General features: G+C 38.6%; 1 protein-coding gene across 3 annotated transcripts in view; it reads right to left on the bottom strand.

The window, feature by feature from the left end:
- Positions 1-23,267, bottom strand: part of LOC100567130 (ephrin type-A receptor 3) — a 267,235-nt gene that overhangs the window by 53,738 nt on the left and 190,230 nt on the right. For 2 of the 3 annotated variants that reach the window (XM_062974905.1, XM_016992540.2), the window contains exons 6-7: positions 4,679-4,803; positions 2,398-2,560 (exon numbers count right to left, since the gene is read on the bottom strand). In XM_062974905.1, coding sequence (XP_062830975.1) covers positions 2,398-2,560; positions 4,679-4,803 — 288 coding nt within the window. The remainder of the gene's footprint in view (positions 1-2,397; positions 2,561-4,678; positions 4,804-23,267) is intronic. The other variant, XM_062974904.1, reaches the window with a different exon arrangement.

Here is a 23,267-nt window from a genome sequence, read left to right as displayed (position 1 = left end):
CAGAAATGAAGTATTCTAAACTATGTCATGATTTGTAGCTTTATCAAGGCTTTCAAACCAGAGCACCATCAAGGGTGGTCAAAAGAAACCAATTCTATTGGTATAAATGAGATTTATTGGTGTTTGGTGAATATAACAGCTATCATGGACACTTAGTTTTAAAATCCTGATTTTAAACATGCTTAATCTTGCCCTACTTATGTTTATAGTTTCAAAAGCTTTGCAAGAGCTATTACAGCTTTGCATGCGAACAACTTTTTAAAAGACAGGTTTATTCTAATCCAGTTCATGATTGCAAAGTGACCAATCAAAATCAATACCAAAACCATATTAGGATAATAAAGAATTGTACAAAGATTTGCTCTAGTTAAGACTGGATACACAAATATTTGTCTGCTATATTTCCCCATAAATAATGCCATATTTAATGTTCCATGTGTATCATAAAATATAACCCAAAAGTTGAAGGACAACTTTTCCTTGGCTAACTTCCAGAAAGAGCAGGAATATCAAATATCTCAGATCTCATACAGTCACACATGTCAAGTGCAAGATTGCTTTGATTGCAGATATATTTCTCTATTTATTGTTGAAACATTATATTGTACAAACAGAACTTTTTCTTACATTTAAGACACCGATGCTTAATGAGGAGTTTGGAAGGATAATGTCAACACAGTCGTATCTGTGGCACAAACAATGTTATAATATAACCACATAGTATTTCCTCCTCCCTTCTTCAAAATTCATTTTATACAGTGAATGTGTGAGGCTATAATTAGTGTCTCTAGAGCTTTTCTGCAAAAAAATGGTATTTGTTCAGAAAAAGTTCAGTACACTAAGAGATACTTAGCAAAATTCACATATACAGTATGACCCCCAATTTGTGGATGAATATATTCCAAGACATATATGCACAAACCCCCATTGTATACCTGAAATCATGGATAATAGGAAATCCAATATTTTGATTATACTTGGGGTGAAAGCATAACATAGAATTACACCAAAGGACTTAGAGAGGTTCATAAACACTTCTGGGGAGGGTGGATTTTGGAACATGTATGTATGAAAGCATAAATATAAAATCCATGGATAAGGGGGTCATACTGAATTAATTACTTTACTCAAAACTTTCCTTCAAGGAGGTTTAAATGGGTATATTTGGTATTCCTCTTTCTTTAACTTTACCATAATCCTGTGAGGGTAAAAAAGAGTGATTAATGTCCAATGGCCCTTCATGAGTTTCGACCACAGCTTAGTTGCACTTTCTAAGATTATGTTCACACGACTTAGTGCAGACTACTGTAAAATGAATTTACTTTCCCAACAAAGGAGGGAAAAAAACAATAAGTAATATCCTTATATTCACCAGAAGTACTTAAAGTACAGCAAAACTATGTATTCGTTAAGTTCTGCTGGATAAAGAAAAAGCAACAAATGAGTAAGAGCTGAAGAAGGAAGTTATAAATTAATTTTTAGGTGGAAGGGACTTTCTTCTGAGCAAATAACATTCAAGAATCTTGCCCACAGGGATGTCCTCCTTCCCTCCACCTCCACTTTTATTCTCATACTGACTATATTAAATATCATATGAAATTTAGGGAAGTAAAGATTTTCTTTGTGTATCCTTGCATGCAAAAACAACTACAACGAAAAAGCACTGCTATTTTCACTCTGGCATGGGGCTGAAAATTTCAAGGCTATTGTGTGTGTGTGTGCATTCCCTAGTGGAACTTTCATTTTAATTCTACCATCGGTAGATTGAGAAAAAACAGTGCCTCTGGCTCTAGTGCAGAAGCAATCTAGGTTATACATAAAGTAGGCATTCAACAGCAACATCATTTCCTTTGGCTTCAATTTGCATGCAAAGCTATTTTCCCATTTCTGATGAATCCACTCCACTGTTGACTTGGGAAAAACCACTATATTTAGAGTTAATGAAAGCAATGCACCATTCTGTAAACTTGGAAGAGGGGAAAATTATACTGCAGTTCTGGAGTTCAGAAGTTTTGGAGTCAATAGGGTCAGCTCACAATATTGTGACACTACAGATCTTTTAAATTTATATTCTGGCAAGACTTGCCATCTAGGCATCTTAGGGTTCATTTAATTCTGATAACATAAATAAGATATGGTAGGAGAAAGTAGGAATACCACCTGCACCATTATATAGTATACTTTTAATAGCATGTTTTAAATAACGACAAAATATAAAAATGTATAGGTACGTTAGCTGGAAAGGCAGATCATAAATACTGTACTGAATCACATTTGCTATAGTAGAGAAAATATAGTTGGTCAGCCATATAATTTTGAAATTGTGCAGGAAAACATTCAAAATAATTGTGTGAGAGAGGTGTTTTTTTAAAAAAAGAAAAAAAAAGAAATACGTACAGTCTGGGCTTGTTTCGAACTCAAACTTGCGGCTGTTGGTGCCATATCCTGCAGCAGTTCGGGCTCTGATTTGGAAAACATACATTGTGTCTGGTTTGAGACCACTGATGGTAACATTAGTGCTTTTTGCTCTCAGAATGGTGTAACTTGTCTCTTGTTCCTGCTTTAGAAAAGAAAATTGCCACATTAAAAACCAAAGCACTCAAACCTAATAGGGGTAACACATCATTTTTATTTTCATCTACACTAGAATTTTCTTCTATGTTATCCTGGGTGGATAAATAGTATAGAGAGTTGAAGCTAATTGTATTCACATGTGGTTGTTATCTTCCTTTCCCAGAATGGTGAAAGGGATTCTACATTTGATGTAATCAGAGATGTCCTTTCTTGGAAATGAATTTGGATATTAAGACGTGTAAATATAGTCATATAAATCTCTCTATCTGACCTCCTTGGAGACACTGAAAGGATCAGATAACAGAGAGAGAGAGAAATAAAGCAGGATTCATCACCTGCCTCATACTATGATCAAAACATGAGGACATAGAAATGTTTTGCTCTTCTTCCATTCTATATCGTGATCTTTGCTATATGCAGCATTTCAGAAAAGAGAAACCTCTCTCGGAGTTTTGCTCCCTGAACAACATATGGGGAAAGAGAAAACCGGGTGGTTGTATATTTTCTGAGAAAACCAATTATACATTTTCTTAGCCCCTCCTCCCTTTATTTTTATTGACATGATCCTGAAAATTTTATCCTATTTTGTAAATCATGAAACATCCAGATTTGTGGCTGTGAAAAAAAGGCAATGTAGAATCAAAATGTCTGGTATGCAATTTCTGGAGATAATTTAAGTACAGTTGCCAATGAAATGCCAATTATGAATAGGATATGCAAAGGGAGAAAGGTTACAATTCCCTGATGCTACTCTGAATTAAGAAAAAAAACATACTGGAGATCTAAGTCATGGATACCTCACATGAGATTGGTTCTCATCTTTAATGACTTTTGCTGCCTAAAACACACCTGAAGGTAAACTATTAATGTATCAAACTTGGCAATATCTTTTTACTGTACTTTGACTTATACTGCTTTAAAAGTTAAGTCCCAATTGCTAGGAAAATGGCTTAGTTTCACCAGTGATTTGAAAGTATTAGGTCTTAAGTAGTCCATATGGACTCAGGGGTACTGTATAGCATTTCTGTAAAGTTGGCCTTTGCTGAATTAACTGATTTCCGACTTCCTTAAACAACAGCTGTTTTACTTCCCCAAGTTAGAAAAGTGCTGGATGGTAGCTATAGGAAATTCAACTACTCCGAGTTGTTGACAGAGCTCATGTGGACATATTTAATAGTTCAACTTCTATATTTTTCATTAATTAATGAAATGAAAACTACAGTCCCATGAACATTTTTATCAGAAATAGGTCCAACCATATTTAAAGGGCCTTACCTCATAGCAAGCCTAAATGCTGAAAGGTGTACTGAATTTACAGTATATAATTTTCCTAGCCTATTGCACCATAAAAGCTGAATGTCAGATTTGTAATGAAGATATACAACTTTGACTTTGGGTTACCTTGAATGTTTTGATTCAGATTCAGCATGATATGATACCATAGCTTAGTACCATGCATTAGTTTACATCAAAACTGATGAAGAAGTTCAGGTGTAAACTAATGCATCAAGGCCAAGAATAGCTTTACTTATTTTCTTAAAATAAGTATACATTCCATGTGCATTACCCATAGGAAGAACATCACACAATAGCCCTATTCAGCCAATAAAGAAAATAAAGAATGGGACAAGACATGAGAATATGCATATCATCCACTTCACCTCCAATCTTCCTCATGGTTAAATGGAAGGTTGCAAGGCACTCAATCACCTCCACTCAAGAAGTTACAAAATCAGAACCTCATTGCCTTATCCAAAGCACACATTTATATGGATAAGGCAAGGAGGTTCTGATTTTGTAACCTCTTTATCCTAATTTAATGTCAAATTTGAGTGGAGGTGATTAGCAGCACATACTTCTAAAGGACACAAAGCAGAAGACTTTCTAGTAAAATGTGACAATTCTTCGTTTAAATGGCAGCTAAACTGGAATAATTGATCTTCCATGTCACTTGTTTAGCATTTCAACAGCTGAACTTATTTTAAAGTGTTTGGAAAGGAACCCATAAGCAAATTGTATGGCCACTTCTTTTCAGCTTCTCACTGTACCTTTTCTGTGGCCTAACTAAAGTTCCCTTCCTGAATGCTTTGCTGTACCTTCCCACCTTTTCATAGTACTTGACTTCGTAGTCCAATATGATCCCATTAGGATGCTCTGGTTCTTGCCAAGACAGAGAGACACTGTTCCGAGATGTCCGGTCTTTTCTAATTATTGTAATAGGGGATGGAGCTAGAGTAGTGAGAAAAAGAAGAGCGGAGGAGGGGAGAGAAAGCAAATGGCGTTTATCACTGTTCGAATCCTTGGCAAGAAGGTGATGTTTCCATTTGAAGGCTCCTGAGTATAAACCTGGACCTGTATCAACATTCAACAGCTAGATTATAGTGTTCTTACTCAAGCCTTGAAGCAGGATGGCCTGAATGAAAATGAGTTAGACATTCTCTTGTTAGTAGACTGGTGGCAAATGAGCAGATGTTTCTAATCTGCTACTATAATGTAAGCAATACAATACATTTGATATATTAAAAGTGAATCAAAATAAAGAAAGAAAGGGAGAGTTTTGGCTATTTATTATGATGTTGAGGCATTATTATTACCAGATTCTGTAGCTCATTGATAATGTTTTCATATTTCAGGCATACGACAGGACTGGAATCTGTTATGGGAAAAGAGTCCCAGGAGGTCCACTGTTAATAGCAATAATCAGTGTAATGTTGAATGTATACCTTTCCATAGGATTTCCTGAGGACCCCCCCCCCCCCCCACTGCACATCAAACTTCTATTATAAACGTAATAATTTTCTTCAGGGCTTACACAGATGATTATGCTTAGATACTAATATCATAAAGCATCGCTCACGATGGAGGCCCAGATCACTGCCATAAGCAAGCAGGCTTTTTTTCATCTTCGCCAGGCAAGGAAATTGGCATCCTACCTTTTGACAGAAGCATTGGCAATGGTAATCCATGCAACAGTCACCACTAGGTTGGATTATTGTAATGCCTTATACGCCGGCCTTCCGAAGACAAAAACCCAGAAGATCCGAATGGTCCAAAATGCGGCAGCCAGGCTGCTAGCGGGATCATCTATAAGATCCCATATTACACCGATTCTGAAACAACTGCATTGGCTACCAATAGAACATTGGATCTCTTACAAGATACTGATCCTGACATTTAGAGCTTGAAATGGCCAAGGACCATTATATCTTAGGGACCACCTCATTCCTTTTTTCCATCAGTGGTCACCTCGATCCTCCCAGGAAAATCTCCTATACGTACTGGGCCCTAGGGAGGTACACCTGGAAGCTACAAAGCATAGAGCCTTTTCGACCTATGCTCCAATTCTGTGGAACGCATTGCCTCCATATGTTAGAGCACTGTCGGAGTTGCGACCTTTTGTAAAAAGGTAAATAAGTAAATCAGATCTAATTTGCCAAATAGTCACTGTTGAATGTTTTTATATTGTGGAATGATATTTTAAATTGTAAGTCACTCGGAGTACTCTGATGGAGAGTGACTAATTAAGAAATAAAGTGAAGTGAAGAAATGAAGTGAAGTGATGTGATTACTACACTACCATTTATGTTCAGGAACTGGGAAAATCACCTTTTAATATTCCCTGTCTAAGAAAATCATATGAAATTCAAAGAATTCCATAAGTCAACTGGTAACTAGAAGGTACAGACACATATATACACCTATATTATCTGGTGAAAATGACTTGAAAGAAGTCAACACCTGCTTTCTTCATATTCAAGCTCAAATGCATGATAAAAATTATAATAATATTGCCCTGGTATTTTGTCCAGATCAGAATAAATAATCTTGTATAACTTTATACAGAATTGTAGTACCAGCACTATTTTCAAATACAGTTGATTATTATTTATGAGTTTTTCACTGCTTAACTAGCTCAACTCTTTGCCCCTTCTCTTCTAAATCTTATTTCCATCCAACAGTGCCAGCTAAATTTTAAACTATCATCAGTCACCATGTCCTCCTCCTCCTCTCAATCTCCTTTCTTTCTAATAACAAGAGTCAGATTTTAAGATTCCCTTCCAAATCATTGACCTCTAATGGAAAAAACCTCCTGTCCACATCCCTAGACTGTATGAATTAAGACATATCTATGATCACTGGATAGAGGGAAAAAATTTCACCAACTGGATCTGTTTTCATTATAGCTTCTAGCTTGGAATGGATCCAGACAATTGTATTTGCAAAGTGACTGACACATAGCAGTTGAGTGGTCTAGATACTACCTATCTTGCTAACAAATAAGAGACCCCTGATCACTAAGGAAATAGATATACTGAAGGCAGGGGAAATTGTTTCTGTCCACATTACCTCAAAGTAGACCCTCAGACAAGTGTGAGTCTGTTTGATCTGATTTTTCTTGTTCTGAGTTTTGTGTTTTTTTTGTTTTGTTTTTTGCTGTAGTTGCCTTCTTGGGTCCCTTCTACACTGCCATATAATCCAGATAATCAAAGCAGATAATCCACATTATCTGCTTTGAATGGGATTATCTGAGTTTACATTTCCATATAATCCAGTTCAAAGCAGATAACCTGGTTTTACATGACAGTGTAGAAAGCCATATCACCACCAGATCCCTTGAAAACGAGGGAACTCCATATGTGGGAACACTCAAGAGATAGTGTCCACATGATTTGTCCAGTATAATGAACCTACAGACAGTTTCTCTTCTCCCAGAGCACCATCATGTTATTCTGCACAGAAAATGAGGTTCAGTGTGTGCCTATTAATATGAATATGGACTGATACTGCTCATAATTCTCCAGCCTGCGGATTTTATATTCTAATAGCTACTAAAATACTCTAAGGATCCCTGATCCCATTTGATTTTGGAAACTAAGGCTCCTTCCACACAGCTGAATAAAATCCATCATTTTCTGCTTTGAACTAGACTATATGGCGTGGACTCAGATAACCCAGTTCAAAGCAGATATTCTGGGTTATATGGCTGTGTGGAAGGGCTCTGAGAATCAACCATGGCTAATATCCAGATGGGAGGCCACCAGTGTAAACCAGGTGTTGAAGGCTATATTTCAGAGGACAGAACTGGCAAAACCCTATGAAATTCATTGAACAGATGACCTGAAAATACATTCATTTACACACAAGGCATTTTTACATACATGTAATTCACATCTGTTCCACCCCTCCTTTTTTTAGTTCTGTATTTATCAGACATTACAAATGTAGGACCTATGAATGATAGCTATCACTGATATGTATGTTATAATTTTACAAATAGTTATTTTCCATTGGCACTAGTAATACCTTAGAGTTAATCAATATAATGTTGATAGCTTAAACACTACTGATGATATAATGATAGTGGCTGCATAAAATAAGTGAAACTGTTTTGAAGTAATGTTCAGTTTCTCTATGTCTATTATCTATGACTCACAAATGATATTAACCACTTAATTAAGAATGTATCAGTAATAGATAGATAGATAGATAGATAGGTATTCAGAGTGGTTTTCCTCTGCAAGGGCCTAGAATACACCTTAGAAAATACTAAAGCTACAGCAGCACACTTTCTTTGGCATATATGGCAGGCTGCACAGCAATATTGATGGAGCAGAATAGGAAATTCACTGACCTTTATTCATTACACAAGCTTAAAGTGCAAAACACAAAAGCTGGATTTGAAATATTTTCTTTGAATAGGAAGGTCTGGAATTTGGCTTAAAATAAAATACAGCTATACACTTGATTGTAGGAGCCCCGGTGGCGAAGGGCATTAAAGCACTGAGCTGGTGACCGAAAGGTCCCAGGTTCAAACCCCGGGAGCGGCGTGAGTGCCTGCTGTTAGCTCGAGCTCCTGCCAACCTAGCAGTTCGAAAACATGCCAATGTGAGTAGATCAATAGGTACTGCTCCGGCGGGAAGGTAACGGCACTCCATGCAGTCATGCCGGCCACATGACCTTGGAGGTGTCTACGGACAACGCCAGCTCTTTAGCTTAGAAATGGAGATGAGTCAGACATGACTGGACTTAATGTCAGGGGAAAACCTTTACTTTACCTATACACTTGATTAAGTAATAATCTCAGTTTAAATACCAGCTATGATAAAAAAAAAGTGCCTAGTGATCGTTTTGTGAGCAATTCTGACTCATTATTTCATATGCATACATAGCCCATGTTCCTGTCCTTGATAGTACCTGATCATTGAGGTGTTTCAATATAGAGATTGGCTGGCATTTCAACGAGGGACAGCTGGAATAGGGCTGTGAATTCACCCAAACTAAGTGAACTGCTGAACTCATTTTGGAGGATTGTTTAAGCACCATGCATTTACCATTCATACTAATAACCTGAAGAAATTTACTGGTCTACTAACATGAAAGCCACCTGCTGTCAGAGATGGATTCACTGATGGTCCTTAAACTAATCTCAGCTTCAGTTATTGCTACTGGCTTCCATGAGTGTTATAACTTTCTCACATTTTCATCTAGGCACTTGAAATTGTAATGCTACTTGCCTGTTGTGGGGAATAGCATATTGAGGATTGATGTGCACATAGCAACTAGATATGGATGCTGGTCTCAAAGCCACACTAATAAAGCTAATAAAATCATTCCATATTATAATTGAAAACAATACAGCAGAATTGGGGAATGTGTGCCTTCCACTCAGGTACTGATGAACTGCCTTAGTGAAGTAAGATTGGAAATATAGTCTTCAGTAGTGAAGGATGATGAAAACTACTGTCAATATCTGGAGGATTACATGTTCCCAGTCCCTGAAGTCATTAATAAAAGCATTTTAAATCAGAACTTAAATAGCACAGTACTTAAGAACAAAATATCAATTGCATTAATGGCAAAAATGGGATTTAACAACAACATTTTTTTACTTGTTACCCTCCTCTTCTCACTGTTTGAGGTGGGGTACAACATAATTAAAATGCACAAATAAAATATAATACCATTAATACATATTTCAAAATACACAGAACAAAGATGAATACTAAAATTAATAAAATGTAAAGTTAAAATGTATAGATAAAAATTGACTAGATAGGCATGCTAGAAGAGATTTTTAATTCTGTCTTAAATTTTGACAGCTCATTTAGCTGTCGAATCTCTGCTGGCAGGTCTTTCCACAGTCTGTGGGTGGCCAATGAAAAGGTCTTCTGGGTGACAGTTGCCAGTTGGGTTCTGGCTGATTGGAGTGAACTTCCCCTGAGGACCTAAGTGCATGGGGTGGATTATACAAGAAAAGGCAGTCCTGTAGGTAACCTGAACCTAGATCATGTAGGGCTTTAAAGATCACAACCAACACTTTGTACTTCATCTCGAAACAAATTGGCAACTAGTGGAGTGATTTTAGTATAGCTGTAATACGCTCACTCTTATAGGTTCCTGTAACCAATCTGGCTACCATGTTTTGAAGTAATTTGACTTTTCAAATTTGGTATAGATGTATAGTCCAACCCTGAGGTTACTAGGACATGCACTACTATCTTTAGGCATTCTAATTCTAGGAAGGGGCATAGCTGGCATATCAGATTAAGTGGGTAATACATACTCCTGACTGTCACATCTATTTGATTTGATCTGATAAAAATGTCAATAATAATAATAATAATAATAATAATAATAATAATAATAATTGTGCGGTTTTCTGGCATTGAATATTTTTGCCGCTTCTGTGACTGTTCATTTGTATTTTGATTCTGTAGCTCACTTGTCGATGGATGTCCAGAATCAGCAGCATCCACCGCGGTCCTTTTTATCCTGGGCGACGACCGAGCCAGTATAGACTTTGTTTTGGTTTGATTCTCCATAATGCTAATGGGTTAGGTGCTCTTAGGGTTATCAGGACTGCTATCAGGACCTCAAGATTGAACTTCAAAGACTCTGGCAGAAACCAGTGCAGGTGGTCCCGGTGGTGATCGGTACATTGGGTGCCGTGCCAAAAGATCTCAGCCGGCATTCGGAAACAATAGGCATTGACAAAATTACGATCTGCCAACTGCAAAAGGCCACCCTACTTGGATCTGCACGCATCATCCGAAAATACATCACACAGGCCTAGACACTTGGGAAATGTTCGACTTGTGATTTTGTGATACAAAATCCAGCATGTCTATCTTGTTTGCTGTGTCATAAAATAATAATAATAATTTATTTTTATTCCACCCTATCTCCCCTAGGGGACAGGGCAGTTTCCAACAAACAAACAAACAAAAGTGAGTTTCAAGATCTTCACGCACATGTAGTTTGGCCTGAAGCATTTTAGCTGCTGTTTTATACACTGTGCTCTGTTGAACAATTTAATTCCTGGATGCAAGAGGCATGTAGAAGCCTAGCTTTCCCAAAGTTCTAAATTTCAGGAAGCTCCTCTATTGTTAAAGAAACATACCCTGTACACACAGTGACCCTCAAAGTATACAGAGGAAATGGAATAGTGACATGGGAGAGCTACTACACCTGTCCCTTTTTCCCACCTCACACTTTGAATCTATACAACTGTAGTATTTGCAGAGAAATTTCATGGGTGAATTATGTAGTATTAGTTTCTAAACAAACAAATGGATAGGATACCTCATATAAATGTCAATAGACAAATATACAAGAGACAATAAAATAGAAGAATGCAGTGGAATGTAAAGTGTAAGACTTTTAGTTTCTACTAAGCTAGAAACTTTATTCTTTTTGTGTTCCCCCATACAAATATTGAAAACACAGAAATCTATGCTCTATTCCATGGAGTCTTCACATTTTCAAGAATTGTTGTATGTAACCTTTGGAGTAACAATGCTCCAGTTTATCATGCAAATATTTATTTTAATTACAGACCCTTTGGATCTTAAAGTTATGAAGCTGAGGGAAATCTGTAATGAAAATGTGATGAGTCCATCTTAATATGCCAGCTGTTGAAGTGGAAAATGAACATTAGAAAAAACACTCATTTTGGCAAGGTTATGGTAACTCTGTGTGAAATATCACCCCTTTAACTAATGTTGATAGGTTTTCTCCAGTATGCATTCCCCCCTAAAAAGGTAGCCATAAAGAATAGACTATACTCTCACCTTTATGTAATAGTCCCTGTAGAATACATAAGACATACTGGAAAGACTGGGTTTTTGGATGAAACCTGCATTTTTGTCCGTTGTGGACAAATTGATTACATTTAATTTATCTTGCTCAAACAGCTTTTGGAAATAAAGGCTTCTCTCATAAGACATGCCCTATCTTTTAACAAGTAGGTGCAAAGACATTTAGCAATTAAACTCATGTGGATTTGGCCTGTGTCCATTCCATCCGTATTTGTTTATCTAACAAGTGAAATAGCACAGGTGCAAAATGTGGAACGACAATTTCTCAAAATATCATCTCATCAATAACTGAGGCTTCTTTCTTTATTTCTTGACTAATTTCTTCAAAATCAAAAAATCATTTTAAATTCATCTATTTTCATAAAGCCAACCTTTATATACAGTTCAAGTATTAGTGTAATTTGAAATGGATATTAATGATTAGTACCAGCTCCAAGATTACCAACATCACTGCCTACATCTTTCCCTTGCAAATGTTTAGATAAGTAAGTAGCCAAAAGGTCTAGATATCTGATGCTAGGGGACTTGTCCAATTTTTTCTCTACTATCAGCCAAAAACAGAGTGGTTTAGGAAAGTACAGGAAATTTATCAAGGGGAGCTAATAATTGGAGGGGATTTTAATATGGACCTTAGAAAAAACAAAGACCTTGTAAAAAAATGGAAAATGGAGGACATATTTGAAGCAAATCTCATAAACCAAAAGCCAACATACTTCTCACAAAGTCATAAATCTTTTTCGTGGATAGATTATATATTAATAAAAAATACTAATAGGTCTAGAATTTTAAATATGGAAACACAACCGATCTGGATTTCAGATCATGCACCTATTATAGTGGAGTTAAGGATAGAGGAGCCTGATGAAACGGAGGCAATAAAAACTTGGAGATATAAAATTTTTTATAATTAAGACAGATAAACTTAAGAATGAACTATCAGAAGAAATAAAAAATTACTTCAAAGAGAATAGGGGTTCAGCAAGTACAGAAACAGTCTGGGACACAGCAAAAGCAGTAATTGGGGGTTACTGTATAGCAAAAGAACTGGCAGTAAAGAAACAGCAAGATAGAGAAAGGAAAAGGGTGTTTAGAGAAATAGAGGAAACACAAAAATTACTACAAAATAAATACCAAGTGCAGGCGAAAGCAAAGTTGGAAAATTTAAAGAAACAGTTAGAAGAAATTGATAATTTGGATTTATGGAAAAAAGATATATTTATTAAAAATAATTTCCAAAGACAAAATACGAATACAATGAAAAAATTGGCTAACTATTTGAAGAACATGAAAGAGAAAGGAAGAGTCATTCAGTTAAAAAATAAATATAATAAAAAAGTAAACTCGACCAAGGAAATAAGGGAGGCATTTGTAGACTTCTATCAGGAATTGTATAAAAAACAAATACATGGAGAATTTGATGAAAAAATACAGAAAATAATAGATAGAGAAGACAATAGGAAACTAGGAACAGAAATATCGTATCAAGAAATAGAACAGGTTATTGACACACTGAAAAATAGAAAATCTGCGGGAGGGGATGGATACACTGCAGAATTTTACAAAGAAATGAAAGAAATAATAATTCCAGAATTGAAGATTCTATTTAATAACATAATGAAGGGAGGGAAAATCCCTGACACATGGAGAGAATCAGAGATAATAACAGTAAGAAAAAGTGGGAAAGATCCAGAAGATCCCAATTCATACAGACCCATCAGCCTCCTAAATCAGGATTATAAAATATTCACGAAAATATTAGTAAATAGAATAGAAGAGATTATATCCAAAATAGTAAAGGAAGATCAATATGGTTTTATAAAAGGCAGGAATATTGCGCACCCTATAAGAAATGTATTAAACATCCTTAATCATAACAAAAAAAGAAAGTTTGCACTATTAAAGTTAGACATTTATAAAGCCTTTGATTCACTAAACCACAAATATCTGTTACAACTAATGGGTAATTACGGATTGGACATTTCATTTATTAAAATAGTAAAAGAGTTATATAGTAATTCAAGAGCAAGAATAAGAGTAAATGAAGGCTTAACAAAATATTTCAAAACAGAAAGAGGTGTAAAACAAGGTTGTCCTCTGTCTCCGCTCCTATTTGCATTAGCAATGGAACCTCTAGCAGATAGAATAAGAAACAACGGCAGGATAAAGGGATATCAAATTAGGAACGAAGAGGTGAAGATAAATCTTTATGCGGACGATATTTTACTAATAATGGAAAACCCAGCAGAAGCTATTCATGAAATACAAATAATATTAAAAGATTTTGAAAGGTATTCAGGATTGAAAGTGAATATGAGCAAATCAGAAATGATGATATACAATATGGGGAAAAAGGAGCAGAAGGAGCTGCAGACAAAAATGGGAGACATAAAAATAATAAGAAATAAAATAAAATATTTAGGTATAACCATTACAAAAGAAATAACTAAGTTAAAAGCAGCCAATTATGGGGCAATATGGAAAAAAATCCAGGAAAAATTAAAAGCCTGGGGAGATAAACAATTAAGTATCCCACGAAAAATATTAGCACTAAAAATGTGCATAATACCCAAACTACTTTACCTGTTCCAAACCCTATCAATAAAAATAGACTATAGACAAATAAAAGAATGGGATAATACCTTGAGAGAATGGATATATGGAAAAAAGAGAAACAGAATAATGAAAAAGATTCAATATACCCCAAGAAGATTACTTGGATGGGGATTTCCAAACCTACAAAACTATTATGAGGCCTTCCAACTAAGATCTTTACTAGAAATAAGTTTAAAGGGAGAAGATAAATGGATAAAAGTAGAGAACGAAATAAATGAAGGGCGGGGAAAATATGGGCTATATACTAGAGATATTAAAGAAATAAAAGAAAAACTAACAGGTCCAAGAAAGATTGAGTTTGAATGTTGGCAAAAATGGCAAAAACTATGGGCAAATAAAATTTCTGGAAAGACCCCAATTAAGAGCATGGGACTCCCTGAAAGGTTGGTAAATACCTTAGAAGAAAAAGGATTAAGGAGGGTAAAAGATATGTGGAAACAAGATGGAGGGATAATTAACTGGCTAGACCTTTTGGAAAAAGGGGAGAAAGAATATTGGTTAAAATTAAGAGGGATCTGGGAAAAAGTAAAAAAAGAGGGCGCACAGCCCACTGAAGAACTGAAGGTAGATAAATTGTTAAATGCAAGAGAAAAAACAAGTAAAGGAACAGTGGCAAAAATATACAATTTAATGGTAGAAGATAAGGAATTTATGATCCGAGCAATACGTAACAAATGGAATGGGGTTAAAATATTAAGCACACAAGAAGTAGACGAAATAATTAGGAACATAAATAAAATAAAAACAGAAAAATATAATGAATTAGAAAAAAAGATGGTATTAAGATGGTATAGAACTCCTGAACAACTGTCTTATATGATAAAAGGGAAGAATTCAAAGTGCTGGCATTGTAATAAAGAAAAGGGCACTTATTCGCATATGTGGTGGGAGTGTTCTGAATTAAAAAAAATTGGCTAATGATACAAGGGAAAATCCAGGACTTATTACAGATAACAATACAAATTAATAATGATTTGTTACTTTGGGGAGTGCTGGATCATCCAAGTATAAAAACTGAGTGCCAAGAGTTATTGAAAGTAACAATAAGAGCAGCACATGCTGTGATTGCTAGAGGATGGAGAGACAAATCGAAATGGACGTTAAATAATTGGAATGATTATTTGTATGATCAAGTGTTGTTAGATATTACAGGAATTATGACTAACCAAGTAACAAGGATGAATAAACAAAAGAACATTACAAACAGATGGAAAGACTACTTCAACTGGGTGAAAAATGGAGGAGCCAACGATTACATTAAAGAAAAAATACAAAGACTTTACCTGTGGCTGGATCTGCAAGATTAATATAAACATACTGTGGTTGAGGAGGGAGGGTGTGGGTGGTAGGGAGGGAAAAAATATTGGAAAAAAGGGAAGTAGTGTTGTTATGAATTATGAATGTAAAACCCAATAAAAATGTATAAAAAAAAGGTGGCTGGCTTATGTTGCTCTTTCTTCAAGACCCCCCTCCCCCCCCTTTTCCCCCGTTGGCACGTCGGAACAGGGGACTCTCTTTCTACTCGGAGGCTTCTCTCCGGTTGGGCACAGCTGCTGCCCAGGACGCAGGGTCGGGGGGGAACCAGGCCATGCGCCTTGGTGGGGAGCCAGCTGCTCGGCTCGGCAGCGGCGCCCAGCAGGCGTGGTGCACTCCGTCCCTTCCCCTTCTCCGCCTCGTTGGCGGCGGGGGGCTGGCTTTCGCTAGAACACAGGATGAGGGCCTTCCACCCGGTGGTTTAGACCAGTGCAGCCCCACAGCTTACACTCCCGGAGCTGCCCACCCATCAGGCCAACGGCGCTTGTGCGGGCTGGCTTTTGGGCTTCCGGCGGGTCCACAGCTCACACTCCCGGAGCCTCCCCTCCCCCATCAGGCCAGCGGCGCTCGTGCGGGCTGGCTTCCGGGCTTCCGGCGGGTCCACCGAAGCGCAAGACGAGTGCCTTCCCATTGGTTGAGGCCTCGTGCTGCTTGTACCCGGGGGGCGGCTCTCAGGCTTCCAGCAGGCTGCCTGGGGGGGCCGGAGTGGGGTATTCAGCGACACCGCACGGCCACCAACTTGGTTCTTCAGCCAGCGGTGTTTTTTCTAGGCTTCCACGCTGCTGAAAAACCCACCCCACGGAGCCGCCCCCCCCCTTATAGGCCAGCGGCCTTCTGGCAGGCTTCCACGCCATGACAATTCACATGGGTCATCTTTCCCCCTCAGGGGGACCATGTCACCAAGGTCTACCGCACCATATCAGGCAACCTTGCCTCAAGGAGAAGTTGTTTTTTCCTATATTTTTGCACAGGAGAATGGCACCAAGGAAAACGCCCAGAGAAAAGGCGGCGGCGGGAAAGGAGAAGGCGTCTACCCGGATGAGGTCTTCCAGGAGCCAGGCGACAGCGGGCCAGGAAGCCGGGGTGAAGGTGGCCGGGAAAAACCCGGCACGCAAGGCGGCGGCCAAGCGGGCAGGGCAGCAAGAGGCTGTGGTTCTGGAAGGTATCTCCCAGAACCTCGCCCGCCTGGTTGACAGGATGGGCAAACTCGAGTCTAAGGTTTATCGCAGGGCAGAGAGGACACCAACACCGCCACCGAGAGAGGAGCTAAGGGGCAGAAGGCGTAGGAGAGACAGGGAGATTTCCATAACACCTTCGCCCAGCCCGGGATCCAGCGCCGACGAGTCACTGGCTACGGTCGAGCGGGAGGTTCATAGCAGCGGTGGGGCTCGCAAGAAAACACGCAGGTCTTCCAGGCGTTGCTGTCAGCAGGCGACGGACAGTGACTCCGCTGAGAGTGAGTATGCCCGGGTTGACCTAGTTGACAGAGATAACTATTGGAGGACAGCGTCCCTTGTGCCGGGACTCCCTGAATGGGCCATTAGGGACAGAACGGAGACAGCATCTGCCTCAGGGGCTCCCTGTGGCACTTGGGGAAAACGCAAGCCGGTGCTACCAGGCCCCTTCCAGGACAATGAAGACCCCCCAGGGACACACCTTTCACCTCGCATCATCAGCAAAATACTAAAAGGCTACTACGTGGACATTTTTTCTCTCATACAACCTGAGGGTGAGGAAGGCAGGGAGCCCCCATCCAAGGGCAGGTGCCGCAAAAGTGATAAGGACAGGCCAGCAGAGCAAACCTTTGTTAACTGGATGGCCGGTTTCTCTGTATATTTAGGCGTGGTGGCTACATCCTTCCCTGACCGGGCTTGGCATCTCGCCAACCATCAGAAAAATGTCGTCAAAGCTAGGAGGCTAGCAGGCGAAGCGGCAGCTATCGCTTATGATACTGCTTTTAGGCAGAGAGCTTCCCAGAGTGCCAGGGTTAGATGGGACCTCAAGAATCATGACATATGGCTCACGGAGGTCGGGCCTAGCATCAAGAGCAAGTTCGAGGCAGGGAGGTCTGATTGCGCATGGGGCAGAAGGGACGCCAGGCGGGCCGTATGCTGGGAATTTAACTTAGGAAAATGCCAGCAGGCGTGCTGCCGTTTTGATCACATGTGCGAATACTGCACAGGGAACCACACCAAGATGACATGCAACAAACAAGCTGGCAGTTCACAGCCCTTTCGTTCGGGCCGGGCAGGCGCCCAGCCCGGCTTTAAAAAAGAAGGAGGCGCATCCAGTGGAGGCAACTCGGGACATTCCAAGTGACATGCCTCTTGATGTTTTTGCTCTGGCCTCTACCCCGGTTTGTCTTACTGCCATGCTTCCCTGGCTCAAAGCTTACCCCCTCAAGGCAGCTGCCAATTTTTTATTAGAAGGTTTTTCCTCAGGTTTTCGTATACCGGCGGAAGGGCCCAGAACTGCATTCACCTCAGGCAATCTTAAATCTGCCACCCAGATGCCCGAGGTCCTCAGTAACAAAATTGTCAAAGAGCTTGAGGCCGGCAGGGTGGCCAGACCTTTTCAAGCACCACCAATGGAGAATTTCAGAGTTTCCCCCCTCGGAGTGGTGCCCAAGAAGGCACCGGGCGAGTACCGACTCATACACCACTTATCTTACCCAAAAGGCTTGTCGGTAAACGATGCTATCCCTCCTGAACTCTGTTCAGTAAAATATGCCTCGTTTGACCAGGCGGTCAATTTAGTACGGGAAAAAGGACCACACGCCCTTATGGCCAAATGCGACATTCAGTCAGCATTCAGACTTCTCCCGGTCAACCCAGCGGACTTCAACTTGCTGGGTTTCAAGTTCCAAGATCAATGGTACTTCGACAAAGCCATGCCCATGGGCTGTGCAGTCAGCTGTGCAGCATTTGAGACTTTTAGTTCCTTTTTGGAATGGGTGGCCAGGACATTCGCCCATTCCAGATTCATCACTCACTACCTCGACGATTTTCCTTTTGTAGGGGGGCGCGACAGTAATGAATGTACCCATCTCCTCAGGTCATTCATAGCCATGGCCAAGGTATTTGGCATCCCACTAGAAGGGGAAAAAATGGAGGGGCCTGCCACCACCATCACTTACCTAGGCATTCAGCTAGACTCCGTCAGGGGGGTGTCGCGGCTGCCCGCGGATAAGCTCTCCCGGCTAGGTGGCTTGGTCCGCGTGGCCATACACAGGAAGAAAATCACCCTTAGGGAACTCCAAGCCATCTTAGGCCACCTCAACTTCGCCTGCAAAGTTGTGTCATCAGGGAGGCCATTTTGTGCCCGTTTGGCTAGGGCTACGGCTGGGATCAGCGCCCCACACCACAGAATCAGAGTTACGCCAAAGTGATGGAAGTGGAGGTAGGGAATAGAGAGCATGTATTTGTGAAGACTTTCCAGTTGTTTTTGACTGTATTTGCAGTCTGGGAGAATGAAACATGAGATGGAAGAAAACTTGATTACAGCACGAAATGAAGTTTTCTTTCTTCTATTTTATCATCAAGGGAACAAGGGAAGCTAAATCCTTCTTCTCTGTCTATTGTGGTAAAGGCTCAATCTATAGATGCTCCCCGAGGTGAAAAATCCAAAAAGACTATAGGGTTTAAAATTGATTACTTGATCTTCTTCAAATCTGATGTAGAAATGTAGACAATAATATAGAGCTTTCACACAAAAAATAAAGGTACAGATATGATCAAAAAGAGAAATAACAGAATGGCATCATCAAAAGGATATGTAGGAAAACAGAAAGAAAACTATCTTCAGTTTCTATCATTCTAAGTACTCCACCTCATTTATTATACAGAGTTGGACAACTGGACATTCTCTGTTTCATGAAGTGAGCTGATGAGATTCAAGAGATGTTGCAATTTTGAAGAGTTTCACACATGTCAGCTATCAGTGGTGTTCTGGTCAGCAAATAAGGAATACATTCTTATTTTTGGGAGGAGTGAATTTGCTCCAAAACCATACATACAAAGTTTGGTGTTCAGTTTTAAAGTTGGTATTATGTACTATGCATCTGAATACTGCTCTAAAATTTGCCTAAAAACAATGAAGTGTACATAACTCTGGGTTAAACATTTTAGATGAAAAAGGCAATAATGAACAGTAAACTACATCTGCTCTCTTTCAGTTGAATTGCAGAGATAAAAATACTTCTGTCTAACAGTTATCTTTGTAACTGGTGTTAATGATTCTACTGATATAACTATATTTAAAATTAAAATCAATCTATGGCGTGTTCACTTTTTCATGTGCGGTTGTCTTGTCTGTCTGTTTCTTTTTTACAGAGACATGAGGTAAGTGAAATAGACATGTTGCTCATATGTTTAACATGTGTGATAAATCAAGGGTATGCCAAGTCCACTTGAAATGTAACAGACTATGCAATATATCCACCATACAAACCACATGATGCTGTTGTGGCTTTCTCAGATGTAAGCTTTCATCATGTTTTAAACTTTAGTGTCTATAATATTAACAAGGTGTTTTTCTAAATGTATGTATGCAATGAAAGAAGTCATTTTATGTTACTTTATAATTTCAATTGGGAAGCTAATTTCACTAAAATCAAAATGAAAGGATACAACAGTTCTACATCTGTTTCTTGATTTCCTAATTGTCTATATTGTTTTACAGGGGAAAGTGATCTCATGCAATCTGGTATAACATTTTCAAGTTGCTACTAAACACAACTGGAATATTGATTGACAATGCTAGTAATGATAAAAGTCTTGCACAAAACTAGAACCTGTTAATCTAGGCAGCTACAAGTCAGTACTGGAAGTAATTTTTTTTACCCTATATATCTCTCTCCTTTCTCTTCCCCGAAGGGGACTCAAGGCGGCTTAAACATGGAATATGTAAAAAATGTCTTTTTGTATCTGTTGCTGGGAAATGCAAGATGAAACAGATCTGCTCCAAAATAGGTTCTATGTACCTCTGGGAACAAAATTCACATTTTAACAATTAATGTTTCATCTTTGTGGTACTCTATAAATAGTTTGAAATTTCATAAAATACTTTCAAAGGAATAAACAGCAATAAAATCAAACAATTTGATATGCAGGTTTCCAGAGGTTTTTAAATGAAACAATTCTAAAAGCTATATTTTATCATCCTGAAAAAGTATTCACAATTGTTTGTATCATAAAATACATTCATATAAGGGATATGAAATAATAAAAAACTAGAGTAGACCAAAGACCAGCCTAGTCCAAAATGCTGTTTTTGTAAAGCTCCACCAGATGCCTGAAGGAAAGCCATCCATGGGATATGCATCCATGCTCCCAGGTAAATTAAATAAGAACTGTACAGAATATATAACCATAGTGAGAAGCAGTTATTAAAAGACATGTTCTCCAGAAATTGGTCTGCTTTCTTTTCATCCATCGACCTGACATAATTGGTAACCTATTTCGCATTGAGACTGTGAATTCTGTGTGGAAGCCCTGAGTCTGCCAACATTAATGATTCTATAAAGAGTGTTCATTTGGCCGGCAAGAACCCACAAGGGATCAAACATGCAGCAGCTACTTCTTCCAACATTGACAGTCTCTGAAAAGAGGTTTTGGTGATAGACTACAAGGGCAAGAGAATTGTCCCCTATGTCCTGTCTGAAAAGAGGCCCCCTCAAGCTACTGGCAGTGTTCTACTAAATACATCAGAGCAAACTATGTCATGTTTCTCCACCACTGATTCTACAAGGAATCTCAACTCCAATTCTGATATATTCTATTGTCAGGGGTTCTGGAAGTTGAAGACAAAAACACCTGGAGAGCCAAGGTTTGAGTGACAAGCTACATCTCTACTGGTTTAGTCTTTAGAGGGTTAGGGAATACTGAAAACAATAGACAGCTCTTAGCATCAAGCTTCACTGGGTGATCCCAGGTAAAAGAACACGGGGTGAGAAAAAAATCCTTTGCTTTTTTTGACAGCAAATGTAATTTTATATATTATAGCATATTTTGCCTTGAGTGGCACTCCATTTTCCATAAATATTTTGGGTTTCTGAGTGTTTAGTACTATTTAGTACTATCTTAAACATTTTTATTTGATCTGAAGGCTATTAACACATTAGAAAGATGACATTGTAGCTTTGATCTTTTAATTAGACTTAATCCTATAGGCAATGTATTTTCCTGGCTGTATCTGAAATTTTGTACTATTCAGGAAGATGTTTGGTGGCACACATTTAAATCAAATAACATTACAATATGAAGAATCTCTAATTTTATTTTAATGTATATTGCTTTTTATTTATCTATTTCAGGAAGGCAGAACATGGTTTACATATTTGTTTTGTGAACCTTCCCTTTCTCAGCCTGTCTTTTGGTTGTTTTCAAAATGTAAATATCATATTTGGAAAATTACATTTACATTGGTAATTTTCAATTGATATTGAATATGCTGCTGGAAGTTGGTAGAAACCATATCCTTTCCCTTTCTTCCCCTTTGCTTCCAGTCTGAATTTTGTTTCCTATAATAATATTGCACAAGTGAGGACTCATGCCACTGCTCAATTTATAATAATGGCAACAGTTTACCAAATGATCCCAAAACCTATAAACTTCAATACATCTCATTATGGAACATTAAAATATTATCTATCAACAACCTGATCTGAAAACCTAGTTACTAAGCAAACACTGCCTGAAGAGATTAGATCACTCTGCACATCAGCTTTTTAGAGTGGCACAGCTGTCCATCTCTCTCCATGACACATTTGTAATTAGCACCTTGCCTTCGGGGAATGTGAATTTCATATAATTCTCTTGCGGCAATCAGTGACCCGTCCTAAGCAGGGTTGATTGGTATTATTAGATAACATCTGTGTGAGAACATATTATTGTGGGCCGAGATGAAATCTTGTTTCCTTCAGCATGGCTGATAACTGCCTTTGTAAGCCTCTTTCCTGACAATAGGAAAAGTGAACTGCTAGACACCAAAGCTATACATGCTTCTGAAGGCACAGCATAATATTCTCTCCTGTGTCAAGAAAACCCAACACTAACTATTGTAGCATTCTAGTTTTTTTGTTTTGTTTTTTTTAATGAAAAAGGTATCAGCTCTGTGTGAAAAAGCAGGTGTGGAACTGGGAATAAAGCAATTGGTTAAACCTTGAGTAACACTGTTCCTTTTACTTATTTTTGTTCTATGTCGCCTAGGAAATGTCAGAATATGCCAAAAAATAACAAGATTACTCCCCACACTACTTAAATTTGATAACAATGAGAAGAGAAGCAACCTCTTTTATGTGGTTGCATTGAGACGGACACCTGAGTTAACCCTAGACAGTGCAACTCCAAAATCTGATGCCCTTGTTCTGAAATGGTTTTATTGTTCTCTTCTTTTATTATGGGTTCTGCACTTCTACTGAATGCAAAACAAATGCTTGAGATACATCACAAATGTCCCATCTGTGTTCATAACTTCTCACTTTATTGATAGGCCAGGAGAATAGTGAGTGCTCAGAATTCCCCATAATTACCATCTACAGTGCTATAGCAATAATAATTTCCCTCTGTTCCCATCTCTTCTCTTCTTCCTTGTTTAGAACCACTTACAAAAATTGTCCAATTAGTAAGCTATTCATATAAACAGTGAGACACAGAGAAGCTATACAGA

Source organism: Anolis carolinensis, chromosome 3 (genome assembly GCF_035594765.1).
Source record: "Anolis carolinensis isolate JA03-04 chromosome 3, rAnoCar3.1.pri, whole genome shotgun sequence".
Taxonomy (NCBI): domain Eukaryota; kingdom Metazoa; phylum Chordata; class Lepidosauria; order Squamata; family Dactyloidae; genus Anolis; species Anolis carolinensis.
Note: the sequence above shows the minus strand (reverse complement) of the source record. Positions and strands in the feature narration are given on the sequence as shown.